General features: G+C 54.5%; 2 protein-coding genes across 4 annotated transcripts in view; one reads left to right on the forward strand and one right to left on the reverse strand.

The window, feature by feature from the left end:
- Positions 1-8142: 8142 nt before the first annotated feature.
- LOC113835035 lies at positions 8143-8836 on the reverse strand. The gene is made up of 2 exons (XM_027409605.1): positions 8525-8836; positions 8143-8481 (listed from the first exon to the last, which is right to left on the reverse strand). The coding sequence occupies exons 1-2, from the start codon at positions 8834-8836 to the stop codon at positions 8143-8145; spliced, it is 651 nt and encodes a 216-aa protein (XP_027265406.1).
- The window catches only part of Unc5a (unc-5 netrin receptor A), a 58857-nt gene continuing 47070 nt past the window's right edge, over positions 8758-20544 (forward strand). For all 3 annotated transcript variants that reach the window (XM_027409840.2, XM_027409839.2, XM_027409841.2), the window contains exon 1: positions 8758-9008. In XM_027409840.2, coding sequence (XP_027265641.1) covers positions 8939-9008 — 70 coding nt within the window. In that variant the 5' untranslated portion in view covers positions 8758-8938. The remainder of the gene's footprint in view (positions 9009-20544) is intronic.

A 20544-nucleotide genomic window follows, 5' to 3' on the forward strand; every position in this document is an offset into this window, starting at 1 on the left:
CTAGACCCAACAGATGCAGTCTTCAAAGAGAGTGGCGGGAAGGTACAGAGCAGGCCACGAAAAGCTCCTAGCTGACATGGGCGGCCCTAAGGCCTCAACACCTACCTGGGAAGACAGTTTGAAGGACTCTTCATCTTGCTGATACCTTGGCACACAGCACCCAAGCTGTCTCTTCAGGCCTGATGCTCCTTGAAGCTGCTTCCAAGGTCCCACTCTGAGGAGGACCCAGGGATTTGCTCTGGTACTTGGAGAGCAGGGAGGGGAGGAGCCAGTCACAGAGGGAGCATTATGCTTGGCTGATCCCATAATGCCCGGCAGAGTGACAGCACCCACATGCTCCCGCAAGGGGGTTATTTTATTAACCAGATCGATTAAGCATCTCTCCTTCTAATTACTAGTTTAATTAACCTTGGCACACAGTCTGCACCAGCCCCCAAGGGGCTGAGTCAGAGTGCTGTGCTGGGCGAGCATTGTTGATCGTCTTTGTACTGCTGACTCTGGCTGGCCCTCAGGGACCTGGGAAGCAGAGGTTGAGGGTCAAGCACTTGGGAGCACAAGGGAGAAGCAGAGTGAAAAGTGGGGAGGAGGTATTGGGGACTTCGCTAGAGGGTCTTTTCATGGGTGCTGGATTCCAATAAGGGTCTCGTGACACGTGACTGGGGTGATTTGGGCAGGTCACAGGGAAATCAGCTTGAGTCATCCCCATGCACCTGTTTCACAGCCTGGGAGCCAGAAAGCTTGGGTTCAGCTTCCAAATGCTGGGGGCAGGGGAGGTGCAGGGCTGCCTCAGCTTTCTCGTCTGTGAAATGAGCACCAGGTTCCTCAGGTCATGGCCGAATCGAGGGATTCTGAGACTCCGTTCATCTGTCCATTTATGGATCCAGCAATGTATTCCTGGTGGTTATTACATTCTGGCAAAGGTAAACAGAACTTGATGATGTGAAGGCTGAGTTCTCTGAGAGCCTAGACATCGTCCGTGCTCCTCCCTGCCCTCTGCCCCTCTGCCCTGTGCCAACGCATGCTTCCCAGATGCTGCCTCTGTGGGCCTCCCTCCTTCACGCGTGGGCATGCACTCATCTCAGAAGACCCCTCCCCTGCATGCGAGCACAGTGACCACACGTGAAGATAGCTGCATGGCCCGTCTGTTGGTGAGAGACCAGAGGCCAGGAGCGTCACTGCAGTAAGAAGCAGCCCACAGCCCCTGGTAGCCAGGTTTTATATATTTATTTGTGTAAGAGCTTATTAAAATCCTAACCCAGTCTCCTCTTCACTATTGCAGTGCTGTTGGAGTCTCCTGATGCCTGTGTGGGCTGCAGCCGAGTGTATCTGCATATGTGTGGTGTGTGTGTGTGTGTGTGTGTGTGTGTGTGTGTGTGTGTGTGTGATATGAATGTGTATTTATATCCAGCTATACTTACCAGGGTATTTGTGCATGCACGTGCTTGTGTGTGCAGATCTGGGTGTGGGCTGGGCATGTATGTGTGTCTGTGTGTGGGTTGTGCTTGTGTGTTCATTTATGCGTGTGTCATTAGTCACGGGCGTGAGTACTGTGTCTTGTACATCTTCACCCCTGTCGGTGGTGAGCGGTGTTTCTCAATCTGTTTTACTTGTCTCCCCACAAGGAACCTTTGTAGATGGTTTTTCTGTAGCCATGCCTGAAATGCCAACACACAGTACATTGTATGTCTGCTTTGCATAGCTTGTATAACACACAGTGCATTGTGTGTCTGCTTTGCATAGCTTCTATATCCATGCATTATAAAAAGAGACGTTTCTTGCCCTCCACAAGTGCCTTAGTCCTTGACGACTGAACCATGCTATTGGAGTTCCCACTGCAGGTTAAATGGCTTCCTCTTCTCTTCCTACCCATGTGTGTGCAGGGTCCCAAGTCTCCAGGGCCCACTTGAGACCTCTTAACACAGATTTCTGTGGGACGGGGTGTGCCTGGGAAGAGTTAGGGAGGGGAATAAGGTGGATATTACCAAAATACTTCATATGCATGTATGAAATCCTCAAAGATTTATACAAATATTTTATATTAAAAACAAAAGGGCTCTAAAATAAATAATCCAAAACCCTCAGAGGTTCCCAGACCCTCCCCTAAACATTCTACCAGCAGACTTGAGGAGGGGTCAGAAACTCAGTTTCTACACTTTTCTGGGAGATTCTGATGCCTTGGTTAACGGAGAGCTCTGGGGCTTCTCCATAGTGACCATCTGGTCTGACTGGAGAGCATCTATCTATCTGCTGCCCCTGGAGATGTGATGTCAGCCATGAAAGCTGAGGCCTCACTCTCAGAACCCTACAGCAGCACTGCCTGTGTGGAGTGGGGGCTTCCCCAATAATGCTGCTGGATGGACAGAGCCCTTATTATGTCCAAGACACATGAGACATATGAGAGGTGTGTCCCCAAGACCAAGATACACTGCTGTAGTCAGAGACAAACACTGACCTGGGTGTCTGGAGTCCCATTTCTATCTGTCTGATAAAGCCACAAACGTCCTTCCTGCTGACCCAAGTCTTGTTTTTGTGAACACTAGTCCCTGCCCAGCCCTGGGACACAGTGTACCGGGCACAAGGACAGGTGGCAGGAACTTTCCTCCACTCTGCCTCTTGGACCAGCCCTGGGGTTGCAATAGGGGGCCCCAATCTCTACTGGAAGTTGCCAAGGACCTGGTAGCAAAATCAATCCAAACAGAGAAGCCTTACCTGGCGCTGCCCTCTCTGGTTTAGAGAGAAAAGCAGTGCCTTTGGAAGGCTGGACCAATGCCAAGCTTCAGCCCTGGGTGTCTGAGTGATCAGAGCACAGGGGACCGATTGATGCAATGCGGGCAGAGATCCAGCACAGGCTGATGGGAGCATGGAAGAGGGAGGGAGCAGGGAGGAGGAGGCCGGGAGCACGTTGGCTAGGCTGGAGCAGAGGTACCTCTGTGAGGGAATGGCAGTGAGCAAGGGAAACATGAGAAGTATGTGAGTGAAAGATTGAGGTGGAGGGGAACAGAAAGGCGTCCTCTTCCTTCTCTGCAGCTTTTAAAGCATCAGGGCTTTAACATCTTGCTAATTGTTCATCTCCCAGAGACGCTAATGAAATTATCTCTGCAAAATACTCATCAGGTCATCTGCAGAGGGCATGGTGCCAAGCTCCAGCATGGTCCAATCCCCTCACCTCTTCCTTCTTGGCACTCTCTGCCCCCTACAAACCTACCTGAAAGTGCCCAGTGGGGAAACCAGAAACAAGGGCTCTGTAGCCAGGGAAACCTTAGAGACTGAAATGTCATGAATGTCACAGGGCTGGGGAAGGTTGTCTCTGTATGTGTATTCTCTCTCTCTCTCTCTCTCTCTCTCTCTCTCTCTCTCTCTCTCTCTTTCTGTGTGTGTGTGTGTGTGTGTGTTTGTGTGTGTGTGTGTGTTTGCACATGCGCATAGAACTGTGTGTCTCTAAAAGTCCCATTTGTTAGACTAACACCCTTCAGTCACTCAGAAAACGTTTCTAAAGTGACTTCAGGTTTGAGTCTTTACCAAATAAGAAGCATCAGACACATTGTACCCTTTCTGAGCCTCAAGCTATACATCTACACAACTTGGCTCTACCTTGCCAGGGTTGTGAAAATGAAAGAAAGAAACAGAAGGACAGACGGCTGTCCAGAGTGTGCTGGGTGCTGTCCTTGGTCCTGGAACCTCCGAGGTGAGGCAGCCACAGTCTGCTGAGGGACTGGTTTCCTCCTAGTTTGCTTCCTATCCTGATGGTGTGAGCCACAGCATGCAGCTTAGAACAGACTTTAATAAAGCATAATTTGTGTGGGGGGGATAGGGTCTCATGTATCCTAGGATAACTTCGAACTCACTATATAGCTGGGAAGACCTTCTACAAATCCTGCCTCCACCTCCTCAGTGCTGGTATTGCAGGTCCCTGCTACCTGCCTGGTGAAACAGTGTTGGGCTCTGAGCATGCTCAGTTGCACCTTACCAACTGAGGTGCACACCCAACCCTTATGAAGAGTAATCACGTGTCATTTTTTCTAAAGCAAATGACAGAAACCCAAATGGGTTTAAACAATCAAAACAGGGACATGCTGGCTGAGAGAATAGGAAGTTCCAGGGGTATTCCTAGCAGCCCCCAAAGCAGTTTGGATGACACACCACAGTTTTGAGGCCCTCTTTAGGCTTGGCTTTTCTGCCAATGCCTCTGTCTGAGACGTGTCTGTAGTGCCATTCAGCGGATGTCACACAGCAAGAGCTTCATGACCAGACCATGTCCCCAAGAAAGGGAACTCTTTAGTGCAGCAAAAGCTCCAGAAATGAGCCTTAGTGAGTGCCCACTCCATGCCTGTCTCTGTAGCTCAGGGAATCACGGGTGTTGGTCAGCCAGGCAGAAGTTCCCTCCGTGTTTTGGCACTGGGGTGGGTTGAGCAAATGGATTTTGTGTGCTGAAAGCAGGAGTGGTCCTTCAAATGAAACAAAAACACTGATTCTGAGACACAAAAAGTTGGATGCTGAGAAGTGTGCAAATCTGAAAGATGAGTTTCACGATGGTCATGAGAGGCAAGGCTGAACTAAGGGCAATTCTCCACTAAAGGGCAGCCTGCAAGAAGAGTCTTGAGTGGAGGGCTGCCGGGCTCCACCATCACCTCTGGCTTCAGGTCCTTCTCAGAAAGGACATGGATGAAAGTCTACATGACTCCCCAGTCTCAACTGGGAATGACAAGAAGCTGAAGAAAATAGCAAGGTCTCTGCCTGATGGCACCCACCTCCCAAGAGAGTTCCATGTGGAGAGGGATTAGAGGCAGTGGCGTAGAATGGGGCTGGGATGAATCGACACTCCTAACTACAGGAAGTCGGCAGTCCAGTCTGCGGGGAGGTGGGGGAGCCCGGATGCTTGACAGTGCCTGTGGCAAATGCCAGGTCAGTGTTCCTCGGTGTGCGGTGGGTCTTCTGACCACTGCAGTAGTAGAAACGGGTGGCAGAAGGTGTTGCTCAGATACCCAGATGCCCCACACACCCTGAATCAGAAACAAAGCATTCTGCCCAACACCATGGACACTTGGGCACATCTCCACACGAAAGATGGCCTTTCCACAGCCTCGGGCTCCCTCCCCTCCAGTTGGTGTCAGGAGGTGTGATGTTGTTGGCTGACTGCTGCTTACAACACCACTGCATGTCAGACATGCCGATGCTCTGCAAATGTCTTGAAAGTACTGCCCTTGTTGGGGAGCACCCCTTATTGGGGAAGACCTGTCCTTATTGGGGAGCATCTGTTGGAAGGGGGATGGTCCCAGTAACCAGGCCAGGGCCCAGACCCTACTGACATACTAGCAGCTGGGACAGAAACATTTGGTCTAGAGGAGAAAAATCCATGCTTTGTCTTCTGAAACATCAGAACTGGGGGGGGGCGGGGGAGGCATGATGGTGTGGGCCCAGTTGGGGAGCCAATGAGGGGTCAGATTCTTGTTCCCTAGAGAAGAGGCATCTCTGGCAGGCAAAGTGGTTCTGGTGAATTCTGTGCCCTGTCTCTGATTTATTGAAGTGGGGGGTGAGGGGTCTGTGAACACTTGTTGGAGGCAGGTTGGTTCCACATGGCCTTTGAGCCTGTAGCTTCTGTGGGGGCATAGGCCTGAGCTCACACTGTCTGAGCCGAGATTAGCAGAATGGAAGGCAAAGGAGGGTAGTGATGTCGGGAGCCTGTCTCCCACCTGGATGTAAGACAAGCCCTTTCCTGGCAGCTCTGTGGCAGGCTTCATAAACAGAAAGCAGGTGAGGCAGTCACAAAGCATCCCTCCTCCTCTTTCTACTGGAATGCCATGCCTGAGTGCCACTTAGGGGACAGCTGAGGTGAGGTCCCAGTGACTAAAAGGAACATGCTATCTAAAAGGCAGAGGATAAAGTGTTCTAGGAAGAAAAAAGAAGAAAAGCCTGGAATCAAGGAGCAGCGTGGCTTCTGTGGAAATGGGCCCAGGGAGCTGCAGATGGCTGGAGCGAGGTCACACCCCACAGGCAGGCTGTGCACATCCCTGAGTGCCATTCAGTAACGGTAGCTCTGTGCCCCAGGCTCTCTCAAGTAGGGACCTGGTTTTAGTTAAAAGTGGCATGTCCTTTTTCAGGCTAAGCCATTCGCTGCTGTCAGGTTTATGGCTAGAGTCCTTTGTCCCTCTGTCTCCTTGGTAGCCTGGGTCCTCCAGTGAACATGACCTGGAGCAGTAGATCCACAGTGGACAAGTGAGAAATAAATCTTTGTTGATGAAAGCCACTGATACTTTGGGGACCATTTGTTACCATGACAAAACCTATTCTATCCTGACTGCTACACAGGCCTCTCTACTCTAGAAGGAAAGAGAGGGGCGGAGAGATGAGAGGAGAAGAAAGGATTCTCCGTATCTTTAACCTTATTCTCGGGTTCTAACCCCAAAGCAGAAGCTTGGGGAGAAGGAAATGTGTGGCCCACGAGTCCCTTCTCAGCTAGCTTAACAGTTTGCCCAGGTCTCAGCTGCCTCATCTGGACAATGGAAATGTTGATTTAATAGGGTTCCATGTACTGCTTAAAGCAGACTACAGACGTGGGCAAGGGCATAGCAGGCTCCATCAAATGCATTGTAATTTCTTCATACACCCCAGGGCCTACTCCCCAGCCACCTCCTTTCAGTGTCTAAACCCCAAGCCCTCAACATTTCCTCCACACTCTGGAACCCAAATTCATGTCCAGGAGATCACTGGAGGGGTACTAACTAATAGGATCAATGAGAATAGCTTGGGCATACAGCACACTGCTTTTGTACACACACACACACACACACACACACACACACACACACACACACACACGCACTCCGGATCACTGAGCAGATCAGCTCCCCTCTCTAATGTATAATCAGCACCCAAAGCAGAGTTCAAAAAGCTAAAGTTGGGGAGTGCAGTCACCTGGGTTACAAGGGGTTATAAATATACACATGTATTAAAAATCAATTTTGGGGCCACCAAGATGGCTCAGTGAATAACGGGGCTTGCCACCAAGTCTCACAACCTGGGTTCCATCCCGGGTCTCACATAAGGAGAAAGATGACTCCCATAGGTTTGTTGTTTTCTGGCTTCCACACAGGCACCATGCAATGCACCCATGTGTGCAGGCACACAAACTAACACGCACCTTTAAAAAATTTAAATCATTTTCCTTGACAAGGCTTCTATTGAAAATTGGAAAATAAAGCCAATTGGGGCCGCAACTTCCCCCACCAGGGGCACTTAAACAGAAGAGCCATTTAGATATGATCCTGTGCCCTGTCTCCCTTCCTGCCTGGCCCTGAGGCTCGAGATCTGTAGGTGCACATCTGGAGCTTTGGCTGTGGCACACACACACACACACACACACACACACACACACACACAGAGAGAGAGAGAGAGAGAGAGAGAGAGAGAGAGAGAGAGAGAGGAGAGAGAGACAGAGAGGAAGAAGAAGAAGAAGAAGAAGAAGAAGAAGAAGAAGAAGAAGAAGAAGAAGAAGAAGAAGAAGAAGAAACAATTTTCATAACCTTCTCTATCAAAAGTGGGAAACAAAAGACAGACCGAGAGAGGGCCTCGTGTCTGAAGAAATATAGGAGAGCTCATATCTCTTTGTGGAAGCCAAGACCATTCTTATATCGTCTAGCCTGCAGCACCAATTTATATTATCGATCGGTGCTGTAGGCGTTTGAGTTTGCGACCATCTTCACCCTTCTCATTCCCCTCCTGACCGGGAGTGGGACCCTCTCCTTCAGATCCCTCACCCCGTGCACAGTGAGGGCGTTTATCTCTCTTCTCTAGGGCAGCCCTCTGTTTATTTTAACCAGTTAGGGAATGGGGGTGGGGAATAGGAGATTCCAGCAGCGGTCATTGAGCAGGATCCGGAGACGCCCGTGACTTGCCCAAGGTCACAGAGCCAGAAGACTAAGGCGCTTCCAATCTACCCCAGGAGTTTGTAGCTGCCAAAGCCCTTCTGGTTCCTGCATCACGCCCACGACTCGAGCGCCGCGCGCGCTCGGGGCGCAAACAACACCACGCGCCTTGCAGGTTGCGCTGCGCCCTAAGGTTGTTTCCTTTGGGCCAACAGCGCCAAGGGATTAGGGAAACCTGGGGCCACGCTGCTACGCGTGCCCTTGGAGCCCTCCAGGCTGCTTAGGGGCTGCGACACTGGGGGCCTGGCCGCTCCTGCCAGCCCCGCTGGGCCCCCCCGGACCCCTCCTGCAGTCCCCCATCCAAGCCGCGCGCTAGCTCAGTGCGGCGGCGCGCTGACGACCTGGGAGCGCAGCCTGGAGGCAGGGGTGTGAGCCGGGACTGCAGCGGAACCTGCCCGGGGCACTCCAGAGTCGGGCTGCTCTCCGCAGGCTGGCGTTGCGCCGGGGTCGCCGCAGCCCGGGGCCCCTCCCGGGCCACCTGTGCGCCGACCGGCGGGTTGGGCCGATGCCGGATCCGGAAGAGCAATCCACTCCGGGTTCCAGACTCCCGTCTCTGTCCCTGGAGACGGCGAGGGGTGGTGGGAGGCCTCCCCGCCCACTACCCCAGCTCCTCCCTGGGGGAGCCTCAGGCGTTGCCCGAAGGGATCCCCGGTGCCGGGGGTGGCCCCCGTGCGCAGCGCCGCCCGGCCCCTCCTCTCCCGCCCCGCCCCGTCTCCTCCCCGCTCCGCCGCTCCAGTCCGGATTTTGCGGCGCCCGCCGGCCCGCTCCCCGGCTGCGGGCTCCGCGCGGCGGCTGGCTGGGTGCGCGGCGCGGCTGTGCCCCGGCTGCATTGCTGCGCTCCGGGTGCCCAGGGGAGCCACGCGCCGCGTGCGCCCCGCAGCCGGCCGCCCGGAGGCAGCGCCGTCCTCTGGCATGGGCCCCGGGGGCGCCCCGAGGTGGGGCTCTCGGCTGAGGCGCTGACAGCCTCTCTCCCGCCCGCGGGGCCCCGAGTCCAGCCCGCTCGTCCGCCCGCGGCCATGGCCGTCCGGCCCGGCCTGTGGCCAGCGATCCTGGGCATAGTCCTCGCCGCCTGGCTTCGTGGTTCGGGTGAGTCACGCCGCGCGCGCTCTGGGGAGGCTTGCGGGGGACCGTGCGCGCGAACGCTCAGCTCTGGGGAGGAGGTGGCCCTGACCCGCACGGCCGACCGGGCTGGCAGCCCCCGGAGGCCAAACTTTGCCGGGCAGGACGCGGGGGCTGCCTCTCGCTGCTGCGCAGCTTCCCGGTGCGCTCTCCCGGAAGCCTGGGTTTTGCCAAGTCCAGGAACAGCTGTCAGCGCGCGGGGCTGGCGAGTGTAGACGCCCCACGCCTCCGGGTGGGGGGAAGTTTGCTGGTTTTACAGCCCCAGAGAATGGTCGGGGGTTGGAATAACCCTAGAAATACAAGACTTGACGGACTCGAAGATTAGCGGGTTTGGACCATATACTAATGCCCAGAAAATGGGGTGTGTGTTGCGGGGGGGGGGGATAGCTCTTCCAGGTAGGACTGCCCCAAACAGCCACTCACAATTTCCCAGCTTGGCACCTGGCCTCTGCCCACGTCTAGAACACAGTGTCCTCCTCTGTCCCCGCCACACACGCTTGCACACGCACACACTCAGGCGTGGAAGCATCCAACAGCCCCCAGCTCTTTCAGCCAGCAGTCAAAGCACTGGGGCCCCTGTGATGGACTGTGGCTCCTGGCCTCGCTGGTGGAGGGGGAGGAGGAAGTGGGGGAGTTGTTTGCTGTTGGCTGTTGCTTGGCGGGCTTCTCCTCTCAGAAACTCCACAGTCCTGTTTTCTCCCCACTTGTCTTGTTGGCTACCCTGACCAGCCCCTTCATATCCCAGCCTTTTAGCCCACCTCCATGCATGAGGGGGCTTGGAGAAAGGCTTTGTCTGCTCTCCTGAAGCCTGCACCTAGGCTGGGCGGTGTGTTTGGGGGTCCCCTAATCTCTGATGCCCAAAGATTTGGCAGCACCGAGCTTCTGTGTATGGGGAAGGGTACAATAGCAATTCCCCATACTCGATGCCCCCTGAACCTGCTTGGGGGAGTTGCTCCCCAGGCTGGCAAGGCCACAGTTCATCCTGAGGGTGTGGATTTCCCAACTGCCAATCCAGAATGAAGAGAGCTCAATCAAGGACCTGGTGATTTAGGCTGATGGCTGGTTCCTTGAAGAGTCTCTGCATCCTTCACCCACCATTGCCTCACTGCCCTCCACGTCCTGCCCCCCAAGTCCTCTTGTCCCACATGCTCTATCTCCCTCTCCTCTTTGCAACCTACACCCTCACTTTAACAAACCCCTCCCGATGGCCTCCCCCTTTAATCCTGACTGGATCCTTGGGTTGAGCTGTCATTGCATGTGTACATATTCCTGTTAGGGGTGTGAGTTGCACCACTGGCCATGGTCAGGAGCTGCAGTCGTCGGTGCCTCTGCACACGGAGGAGGAGCTGCCAGACACTGAATAGGTGCCCAGGAAATGTTTACTGAGTTGGATGTGTGTGAGAGGGCTGTGTGGTCGGTCAGAGGCTGCCTTTCTCCACGTGAGCACGTGTGAAGGCTGTGGACCCACACGTGTCCTGGGAAATGGGGGACCTGGTGTGGCATGGGCAGTGTTGTCGTGTGTGTGTGTGTGTGTGTGTGTGTGTGTGTGTGTGTGTGTGTTCAGATGAGTACCGGTATCCTGCATGCATGTGGTTGGTAGCTGTGAGCTGTTGCATCCGTGAGCACCACGGATGGGGTGACAGGCACCGGTAGGTTAGGGCACTGACACCAGGAATGAAGGATTGCACCTCAAGAAGCCATGGAGTTGGAGATCTGCACTGCCCATTGGCAGGGCACCTGTTGGGGCCTGGCCTGAGGTTTCCCAGGGCTGTCAGGTGAGCACTAGTGCCTCAGGGCTCTCTGGAACCGAGCCTGTCTCTGGCATTAACTCTCAGGCTCGTGGAAGGAGCTGCTGAAGGGTCTGGGGGTAGGAGTAGCCCCACTTCTCAAAGAGGCTCCATCTCACTGTCCCCCGCAGGCTCTGGGCATGTGTGGACAGATACCCAGGCAGACTGCCCCTGCCATGACCCTAGCTCCCGCACCCGCCCATCAGTTCCTTGGCAACAGCAGCTAGTGAAAAATGTGTCTGTGAGTGGCTGGGAGAAAAATGGTCAACCAGGCAAAAGGGGCATGGTGGGGGCGGCTTTGCTGAGCCACTGCACTCTGTCCTCCAGGCCAAGCACCCATCCTTTGTCACCTAGTATCACATACCACCACTTACACAAAGCCACCCCTCAGACAAACACCTGGGCATACCTCTGTCTGAGCCTGCATCCACAGGCACCCACCTGACTCACCGTTTATACACTGCCAGTCCACACAGCCAGGACATACAACTCTTTACCCTCAGGTCTTCCTGTCTCGGGTGTCCCCATTCTCCTCGGGAGGAGCGGCATGGAGGGGCAGGCTCTCCTGGAAAGTGGGAGCTGAGGGGTTCCAGGCTTAACGTTGCCCTTGTTTCTCCTCTGCCCACCCCCAGGACTGCTGGACTTTCTGCCCACCTGACTCTAGGCTAACAGGACTGGGGGAGGTCATTATTCTAGAACAGAGAGTTCTTGCTTCTTGTGCATGGGGTGGGCTGCCCTAGGTACTGCAGGAGAGGGCTGAACCTTTCCCTGGCCCCCTTGCCCATGTTGGGAAAGACTTTCTTCCAGGAGGCCAGGATTAGTGTTGGTCCTGGTGTTAACACCCCCAGCCGGAGGCTACCTTTGGTCTTTGTCACATCCCCTTTCCTGCCTGGTGCTGCTATGATTCTCAGGCTTGCGGGCTTCCACTATGTTCCTTTAGCTTGGGGTGCACAGCCCTTTTAGATGAAGGCCCCAATGCTGCCACCTAGGAACCTGTTCTGTGCACACAAATGCCAGGCCCTCTCATGCCAAGCCAAGCCAAGCCAATCCCTCTGCCCCTCCTCCTAGGGCCCTACCATTGCCGCCATCCCTCACCCACAGCCCGGAGGAGGCGGGAACCTTACTATGTCCCTCGGCTCTCCTTCTCCTTCACGCTTCACATTTAATCTGTCATCAAGTCATCTGGCTCAGTCTTACTTGTGACATTGCTGTGTCCCTAGCCTTCTTTGCTTCCTCCCATCCCCCAGCTCCTTTAGCTCTCACCTGTCTCACCAAAGTGGCCATCTTCTCACCCCCCACACCCCACCCCAGACCTCTTCTTAGCCTAAGGCCCCTGGAAGCCTAATGGAAGGCCCTCTATAGCTCTGCAGGGCCCACAGGTAGTCTGAGCCCTTGGCTGGGCTGGGGTGGGAGACTGAAGGAAACGCCTGGTCGATGCACCCAGAGGTCAGCTGCATTGCCAGGTTCTGCCTGCTGCGGGCCTGGCACCACCAAACTAGCTGCTCACAGACTTGCAGAATGTGGTGCCACCTGGCCTTGACAGCATGCTCCCCACTTGACACCCTAGCTCTTGGCTCTGTCCCGATCCTGGCCAGGCCCTTTATTGCAGCCTTGACTTGAGGTCTCCCCGAAGCCTCTCCAGATCCTCCTCCACAGGGCTCAGTGATGCCTCTGGTCCTGACATTTCCTTCTCCAGGGATTCCCTAACATTGTCATTGCTTGTGACACGATATGTCCTGCTCTCTGCCCCTGACATGCTCCAAATGACAGCAGCCAAGTGTCTAATGCTTTTCCTTCTTTTCTTGGTTGGAGTTTGGGCTTGAAGGCCAAGCAGGGAAGGAAGAGAGAAATTTACCCTGTCAGAGTAGAGACTGCTAAGGCCAGGCCCCGCATGGGGGCAGGCACCATGCCCAGGTCACACATATATGTAGACAGCAAGCCAGCACACGTTGGGTGCATGTTAGTGAGCCACCCAGAAAAGTGTGCCTGTGTCTGATGAGCGGGTATGTTCCAGCCCACCCTGTCCCTGTCCTGACATTGATCTCCTCAGTAGTGTTCTTTGTGCAAACAGAGTTGATACCTGGATTTGGGTTGCTAAGCACATCAGCCATGTGTTGTCTGGTCCCAGGACCGCTGTGCCCCAATGTCCCTTGCCTCTCAGGTGGAAGCTCAGCTTTCTGTAATCATGGCTCCCAGTCCCTCTTAACTCTTACCTCCACCCCTCCCCAAGGGTCCTTCTCTCTTAGGGAAGTTCTGGCCTCTTTCTGCCAGGTAGGACAGGGCAGGGACTTTAAAGGCAAGTAGAGCAGTCTTGCAATTTAAGCAGCATATCATTGGACAAGTAACTGTTACCTTCCCAGCCTGTTTCCTCATCTATGAGATGGAGTCTGACCCGATGAGTGCACTGCAGCATCCCAGGGGCTCATGGAGTACTGCCTTCTGCCTCCGTTTTTCCTGGCACTTGAGACAATGGATTAGGACAGAGATGGGTCTTGAGTTGCAGCAGGGCCCAGGCTCCGACATGGGACAGAGGGACGAGGCTTAATGGAACAACTGAACTCCGTATCCAGCTCGCTCTACGTGTGTCATGTGACTTGGTTTTAATTCATGCTCAAAGGGTGTCTTTTGGGGGGTTCTTGCCATCTCTTGTTCGGTCCATTCTGTCCTGGGACCATGTGCTGACTCCATCTTTACCACACAGGATGTGGCCACAGAGCCCAGGGTGGGTGTGAATCCTAGTTCCCGCTCTGTCGTTTGATTTCCATGTGATGTCGGACAAACGGCTCAAACTCTCTGGATTAACCCTGATGGCTAGCCCCAGGCAGAGGCTGATGCCCAGGGAAACGGTCTCTGGAGCCCGGGATGGACTCAGCACTCAGTTGCAGGCTCTCCCAGGAACTGCTCACACCTGCCAAAGACACCAGCAGCCCTGGCAGTGGCTGGCTGTATTGCCTGGGAGCCAGGTGGCTTCTGGGGCAGAGCCAAAGCTTGGAACTGTGAGTTCCAGTCCCCAAACCTAGAAACTGGGTCCTGCTGTAGCTTATGAGTACCTCTAGTGATTAGCAGGGTCCCCAAGACCAGGGTGTTGAAGGCCTACCCCTTTTCCAGACATTGAGGGCAGAGGCCATGGGAAGATTTTAAACCCAGAGCCCGTATCTCAGGCAGATGATGGGGGAGTTGGCAGGCTCTGGGGACTAGGTTTGAGCCAGGGCTAGGCATGGGCTTGCTTAAGGGTACAAATTTACATAGCCAAGTACACAGCCATCCCTGGAGAGTACCACCCCGCTCTACATGCTATAGGGACTTGGTTTTAATTCATGCTCAAAGGGTGTCGTTTGGGGGGTTCTTGCCATCTCTTGTTTGGTCCATTCTATCCTGGGACTGTGTGCTGACTCCATCTCTACCTTGGCACCTGCCATGCCTCTTAACCACTCTCCCTGAACCTCTTCAGTTTAATTGTGTAGAACTCATCCATAAAGGGCTCCTCTTACAGGAGCGCTGTACCAGCACCTGGTAGGCACTGACTACATGTGAGCAGTTGACTGTGGAGTGTAGAGCACCAGGCTCCATCTTCTTGGGTAGGAAGCAGGAGAATGTGACTGTCTAGAAGAAGACATTGCTGAGCGACTAGGTAGGGGTAGCCTAGGGGTTGAGGGCTCATTTTCCCGTCTGTGTCTGCCTTGTTTTTCTTTGCCAGTTGGATGTAGAGGGCAGAGCCATACACAAGCCATTTCCTTCTCCATGTGTGCCTGCTGACTGACTCAGTCTGGCCCTGTTTGAGATTGGGGAGGCTCAGGAGGTTCTGGGGAGGACGGAGTGGCAGCTGCTCCCTACAGAAGAGCATAAAAGGGGGGAAGGAAGTCTTAGGGCCCATTTTGGTAGGGGAGAAACCCTGAAAATCCTGTCTTAATTGGATCATGGTGGGAGCACCAGAGGTGAGCCATCACCTTGACTGGTGAGTCCCCAAAGCTGGGTTCCTCCTCAGTCTGGATGTCACCGTTGTGTCTCTCTGGAAGGCTCAGGGTCACCTTGAGCTCCAGGCAAAAACGTAGCTGATTGGGGAATGAGGGGCTAGGGAGTCTGTCTGTATTGACATACCTGAGGGACCGTACAGGGACCTTGGGAAGGGAACTCTTGGCCCGGTGTCCCACCAGACCCTAGAGCCAGGTTGCAAAGTGAACTCTCCTTGTCCCTTCCTAGCCACTCCACCCGGGATCGTGTAGGGGGAGTAGCCCCCGATTAGACTCCACCCTCTCCTAGTTGGGGCGGAGCCGGACGAAGCCGAGGCATTGAAGGTCTTTCTGGGGTCTGCGTGTCTTCCCGCTCCTTCTCCCGTCTCTGGTGATTGTGCCCGCCGCGTGACCCGACCCTCAGCCTCCGGACCCGCACCCCCCGCCGCCCGCCCGCCGGCCCCAGACGCGATTGTCAGGGTGGCTGGGTGGGCGGGGTTCCTGCAGCCAGCGAGGCTGCGGGACACGTGGGCGGCCGTGACCCGCAGTCGTGCGAGCCAGCGAGACCCCGAGCCCGGGATGCAATTAGCTGCGGCGGGAGGAGCGGACCCACCGGGCGCTGCCCCCGCGGGAGGGAGGCCCGCGCTGCGGTCCCCGCCCCGCGCGGCCTAATTAATGCGCGGCGAGCCGGGCCGAGCCGGGAAGGGGCGGGATCCCTCCGCCCGCCAGCCCGCCCGCGGCCGCCCGCAGGATTAGCGGCTCTTTGTTCGGGGTCTGTTAACAAGTTCCTGGCTGAGCGCTTGGCTGCCGCCCGGGGAGCTCTGTCCAGCCTCCACCAGGCTACAGCCCCGCCTCTACCTCCCCTGCCCGCACCCCTTAGACGTGGGGTGAGGGGTGAAGTGCAAGACCCGGGGCAGGAGGATGCCCACAACCGTCCGAGCGTCTCTTGTAGGCTGAGGCCATCGTTCCCATTTTGCAGATGAGGCAGCATCTGCTTGCTCCAAAACCCGGAACACTAGGCAGGCTGGAGGCCCACGGAGATCTTTGACGCCCTAAAGCAGGTTATACTGTGTATCTCTGGCTGTCCTGGAACTTACTCTGGAGACTAGGTTGACCTCGAACTCACAGAGATTCTCCTGCCTCTGCCTCCTGAATGCTGGGATTAAAGGCGTGGCCACGATGGGCTTCCTAATGCTTTTATTTTTTTCTACTGAGAGAGAACTCTGTGTGGGAAGGAGGAGGGTGGCTGCAGCCTGTTACTGCCGGTTTTTATTTTAATTGGCACCCTGATGATGGTGAGTGCTAGGCTGTGCCTGGCGGTATCATCAATGCCTTGCCAGTGACCACATTCCAGTTCCTGTCCTGTGTCCCTGTCCCGTTGGCCCTCACTGGATGTTCCCTGGCCTGATAGAAGGAAGCCGGCCATGCTCTGTGTGGTCCTTCCCACCTTTCTCGTTCACATCCTGACCTCACCCAAGTTATTGTTTGCTACACCTGGAAAAGGCTGGCCAGGTCACAGGGCTGTGATTATAATTAGGGAGGAGGTTCTCACCTATGCCCTGGAGCTTCAAGCCAAAGGGACTTGTTCAAAATTATTTTATTATAACAAGTAAGTTCCTTCAGGTGTGTCTGGGCTATTTCTTCAGGAACCACACTAGATGGCTTCCCTGTGTTGGTGAAGATAGGGCACCTGCCCCTCCTCAGGGCATATCTCCAGCCTGCTCAGTGATGTCTCATCCCAGGAGCTCATCTCACTGGCAGTGACTCAGCACTAAGCAGCGTGGGACACTAAGCGCATCTGTTGCAAATATTGGAAAAAGTCAACTCTCATTTAAGCAAAAATAGGGAATTTAATGGCAAAGCCAGCGGTAACCTTGGTCTCAGGCATGGCTGGATTCAGAGAACGATGTGACCAAGACCCATCTTTTGCCTCAGTTCTTGGGGCATTGGTGTCATTCCCCAATAACTTCTCCCCTCACAGTCCCCAAGTGACAGCCAGGGTCTCCCAAGACTACAATATCCTCATTAGCCCAGGTAGGGGGGAAATGAATGGAGTATCTCTTTTCTCAGACACTCCCAAAGACCACGCCCTGGTCTTTTACTGCTCCAACTCAATGCTCTACTCATGTGTGAGCCGTTGATTAGTCAGAGGTAATGATGCTGTAGAATACTTGGGCTTAAGCCACAGTCCCGGAGTCCTGTCATCCAGATGGCTTGCCACTCCTTGAAGCCTCTATCCAGGAGGCACGGGTAGAGACGGCCATCCACTTTGTCCATTCATTTCATAATCCTGCTAACTACACCAAGGAGCAAAGCAGTTCCCAGAGCCAGGGCTTCCCAGTGCCCCCACCTTCCAATGCCTTTGGCATCCCCTGTGGGCCTCAGCTCTACCTGCACCCACACATCTCTGTGTAATGGCTGTGAAGCCTCCCCTGTGGCTTTGCCCTGGGCCATCTTCTCATGCTAAGTATGTTGTTCACAAGCTGAGTCTGCTTGGGGTGTCTTGTCTTTGACCAACACTTTTCTAGAAACCTCCTTCCAGTCCTTTGGGATCCAGGTCACATATGCCTGGACTTCTGGAGACCCCTTCCCTTCAGACCCAGACAGCTTCTGAGAGGGGTCGACACCCTTTCCCCAGGATTGGTGCCTGGGTCAGAGCACAGGTTCTCAGAAAGTCTGACCGACAATTTTCCTGATGTAAATATTTCTTCCACAGCCTATTTCAAATGCCAGTGCGGTATCAGCTTGCATATAGAGTCTAGATTATAGCAGTTGGCTCTCCTGAGCCTGAATTTTCGGGTCTCAGTACATCATAACTGCAAACCAGGCTGTCCCAGCCCTTTAACATGACAGACAAGCAGAGGACAAGTCTCCAGACTTTCCTTGTAGGGTCTTTGACTGCTGCTGGCCTGGGGCCTCTCCTAGCAGTCTCTCCTGTTGAGCTAAGGGTTAAATGTCAGTCAGGAGTTGCTGGTTTGGGTTCAGCACCTCACCCTGCTCAGGTTAGATAATTATATAAGCCCTCTGTGCCTGGTTCCTCACCTGGAAGGTAATACAGGTAGTGAAAGACTCCTGTGACTAGGGTTGCTAGCATCCAGTGAGCACTTCTCTGAGATCACATAGCCTTGCCAGCCCAGGCAAATGTTTGGTGGGCATGAGCTGCTGGCCGGGCGGTCTGCAACTGCACACATGTGTGCTCTTTAGCTTTGGCCTCCTGGATTGTGTGTGTGTGTGTGTGTGTGTGTGTGTGTGTGTGTGTGTGGCAGGGAGGGGGGTCTTGCTTGACAAAACAGGCAGAATGTGTCAAGGCCTGTCATCTTGGGAAGGTGCTTATTTTGGGGTGACAAGCGTTCATGAGGAGGCTTGGGAAAGAAGGCTGATAAGGTGAAGTTTGAGTCACGCAGAGTGACTTGGCCAGGTATGACTTATGACAGCCTAGAAGCCAGGTCTGATCCCCAGGATTGCAGAGAAGAGAGGTGGCAGAGCCACAGTCACATTTAAGAGCCAAGGGAAGCTGGGTAAGGACAAACCACTTGATGTCCTGGGGCTTCAGAGAGTGACATGAGCCAGGATCTCAGCTTGTGGTGGCCAGAGAGTCCTAGGAGGAGGAGGAGAGGGACAGGCCATGAGATGGCCTGTGTGTGTGAGAGAGGCCTGCTGGAGCAGACGGTGCCCGTGGGGGGCCGGCAAGCAATGGAGCTGGCTGTCTTTGAGCTGGGGAGTGACAGGCAGTGAGCAGTGCTTAGGGAAGATTGATCTGGCGGTGCAAAGAGGATGGATGGCAGCAGGGAGAGGCTGGAGGCAAGGAGACCAGCCGGGAGGCTGCACGGTCGTCCAGGCAAGAAATGACGGAGCCTCCCTTCCCAGTGAGCAAGCAGCAAGGCTGGAGTAAGAGAGATAGATGGTGTGGGGGACACCGCGAATGAGCATGCTGAGATGTGGGAGACGCCGCCGCAGATGAGGATGCTGCATCTGGATGGTGCATGTGGGGGGCAAGGAGCGGGAGGAGGCAAACATGATTCAGAGCTCTGAGCCTGGGGAAGTGATGTCTGAAATAGAAAGTGGATAGGGAGGTGGGCTGGGGGAGAAACCGTAAGATCCATTGTGGTAGCCACACCCTACCCACCCCACCCCACCCCACCCCACCAGGCTGCGGCTTCTGTGTGGACTTGTATCATAAGCAGCTGAAGCTGGCTCTGACCAAGCTGAGGATTTTAACAGTGTTGTCTTAACTTAAAGCCACGTCCCAGGGGACAGTGGCCTGCTCCGCACTGAGAGCTGTCCCAGGGGACAGTGGCCTGCTCTGCACTGAGAGCTGTCTGGATCAGCTGGGAGGAGACACATGGAGAAAAGCCCTTCCTAACAAGCAATGGTAGAGGTGGCCGTGGCAGTGGCAATGTTTGCAGCAGGCCCTGTTGGGACCCAGCAGGGAGATTGAGGGAGGTGGCAGGTGGCCTAAGACTCTGTAGTAAAGTAAAAGGAGCTTGGAGCTAAGCTAGGTTTACTCGGCCTCCATGGGCTTGAGAAGGTTCTTCCCTTAGGGAACTGGGCTCGTTGGAGCAATGTCCCAACTTCCAGGGTTTGGAATTTCTCTGCTCCCCATTGCTTAGATCTCTTAACATACTTTGTCCAGACATAACACCTCCACATCCCTCCGATGGTGGAACTGTCAGCAAGGGGACCCAGGCTGGCCAAACTACAGAAGAAACCCTGGACACAGCGATTGGTCCGGAGAGGTCACAGCCTCGGCTTGGTCAATCAGGTTCTAATGGCCCTCCTCATTTGGAGGTAGAGGGGTTAGCAGGCTGGGACAGAGGGCCAGGAATATTTCCTCCTATGTGGAAGAGCCTGTGTGATGAGTGGAGTGAGACCATGGCTTAGGAGAGTGCGGAGGGGCAGCAGGAAGAGACTGGCTTGGAACCCCCAGAGATTGGTCCCTAGAGCTCTCGGTTCTGTGAGCTGATATAGCAACTTTCTGAAACCTTGATCAAGGAACTTCCTGCTCCTATCCAGAGGTGGCTAGGAGGCCTGTGTGAGGGCATTCAGCTCAAGCAGCAACTGTTGCATTCTGAAAAACATATTCCACATGAAAACCAGATCACAGGCCTTTGTTTGTGTTTTTGTTTTTCAAGACAGGGTTTCTCTGTGTAGCTCTGCTGTCCTGGAACTCAATCTGTCGATCAGGCTGGCTTCAAACGGGAGTTCTGCCTGCCTCTGCCTCCCAAATTCTGGGATTAAAAGTGTGCACCATCATCACCCTGCCAAAGGCTTTTCTTGATATATCAGAGTATCTATCTGAGCTGGGGCCTGGAGAAAAGGCCCAGCAGTTAAGAGTGTGTAGTTCCCAGAACATCTGGTAGCTCACAACCACCTGAAACTCCAGATCTAGGGGGATCCAAATTTCTGGCCTCCAGAGCACTGCCCTAAGCATGTGCCTGTGTGTGCGCGCGCGTGAGCACGCGCACACACACACACACACACACACACACACACACACTTTAATAAAAATACATCTTTTAAAAAGATCTGAGCCAAGCGCAGTGAGCTCATTGTCGGGTGGGCTAGAACTTGGCTGTCACTTCAGTTGGCATCATCCCTAGTGCCCATGTACCATTTGCCACTCTGTGTGCCTTTATTGCTCACGCCTCATACACCCTTCTCCCATTCACTTCTGGCTTCATGCATCCCCACAAACCCATGTCCTTAATTCGCCTAGGCAGTCCCTGCCCTGTCTAACCCTGCCCTGCGTACACCCATATACCCTGC

The sequence above is a fragment of the Cricetulus griseus genome, chromosome 3 (genome assembly GCF_003668045.3).
Source record: "Cricetulus griseus strain 17A/GY chromosome 3, alternate assembly CriGri-PICRH-1.0, whole genome shotgun sequence".
In the NCBI taxonomy this organism is placed as follows: domain Eukaryota; kingdom Metazoa; phylum Chordata; class Mammalia; order Rodentia; family Cricetidae; genus Cricetulus; species Cricetulus griseus.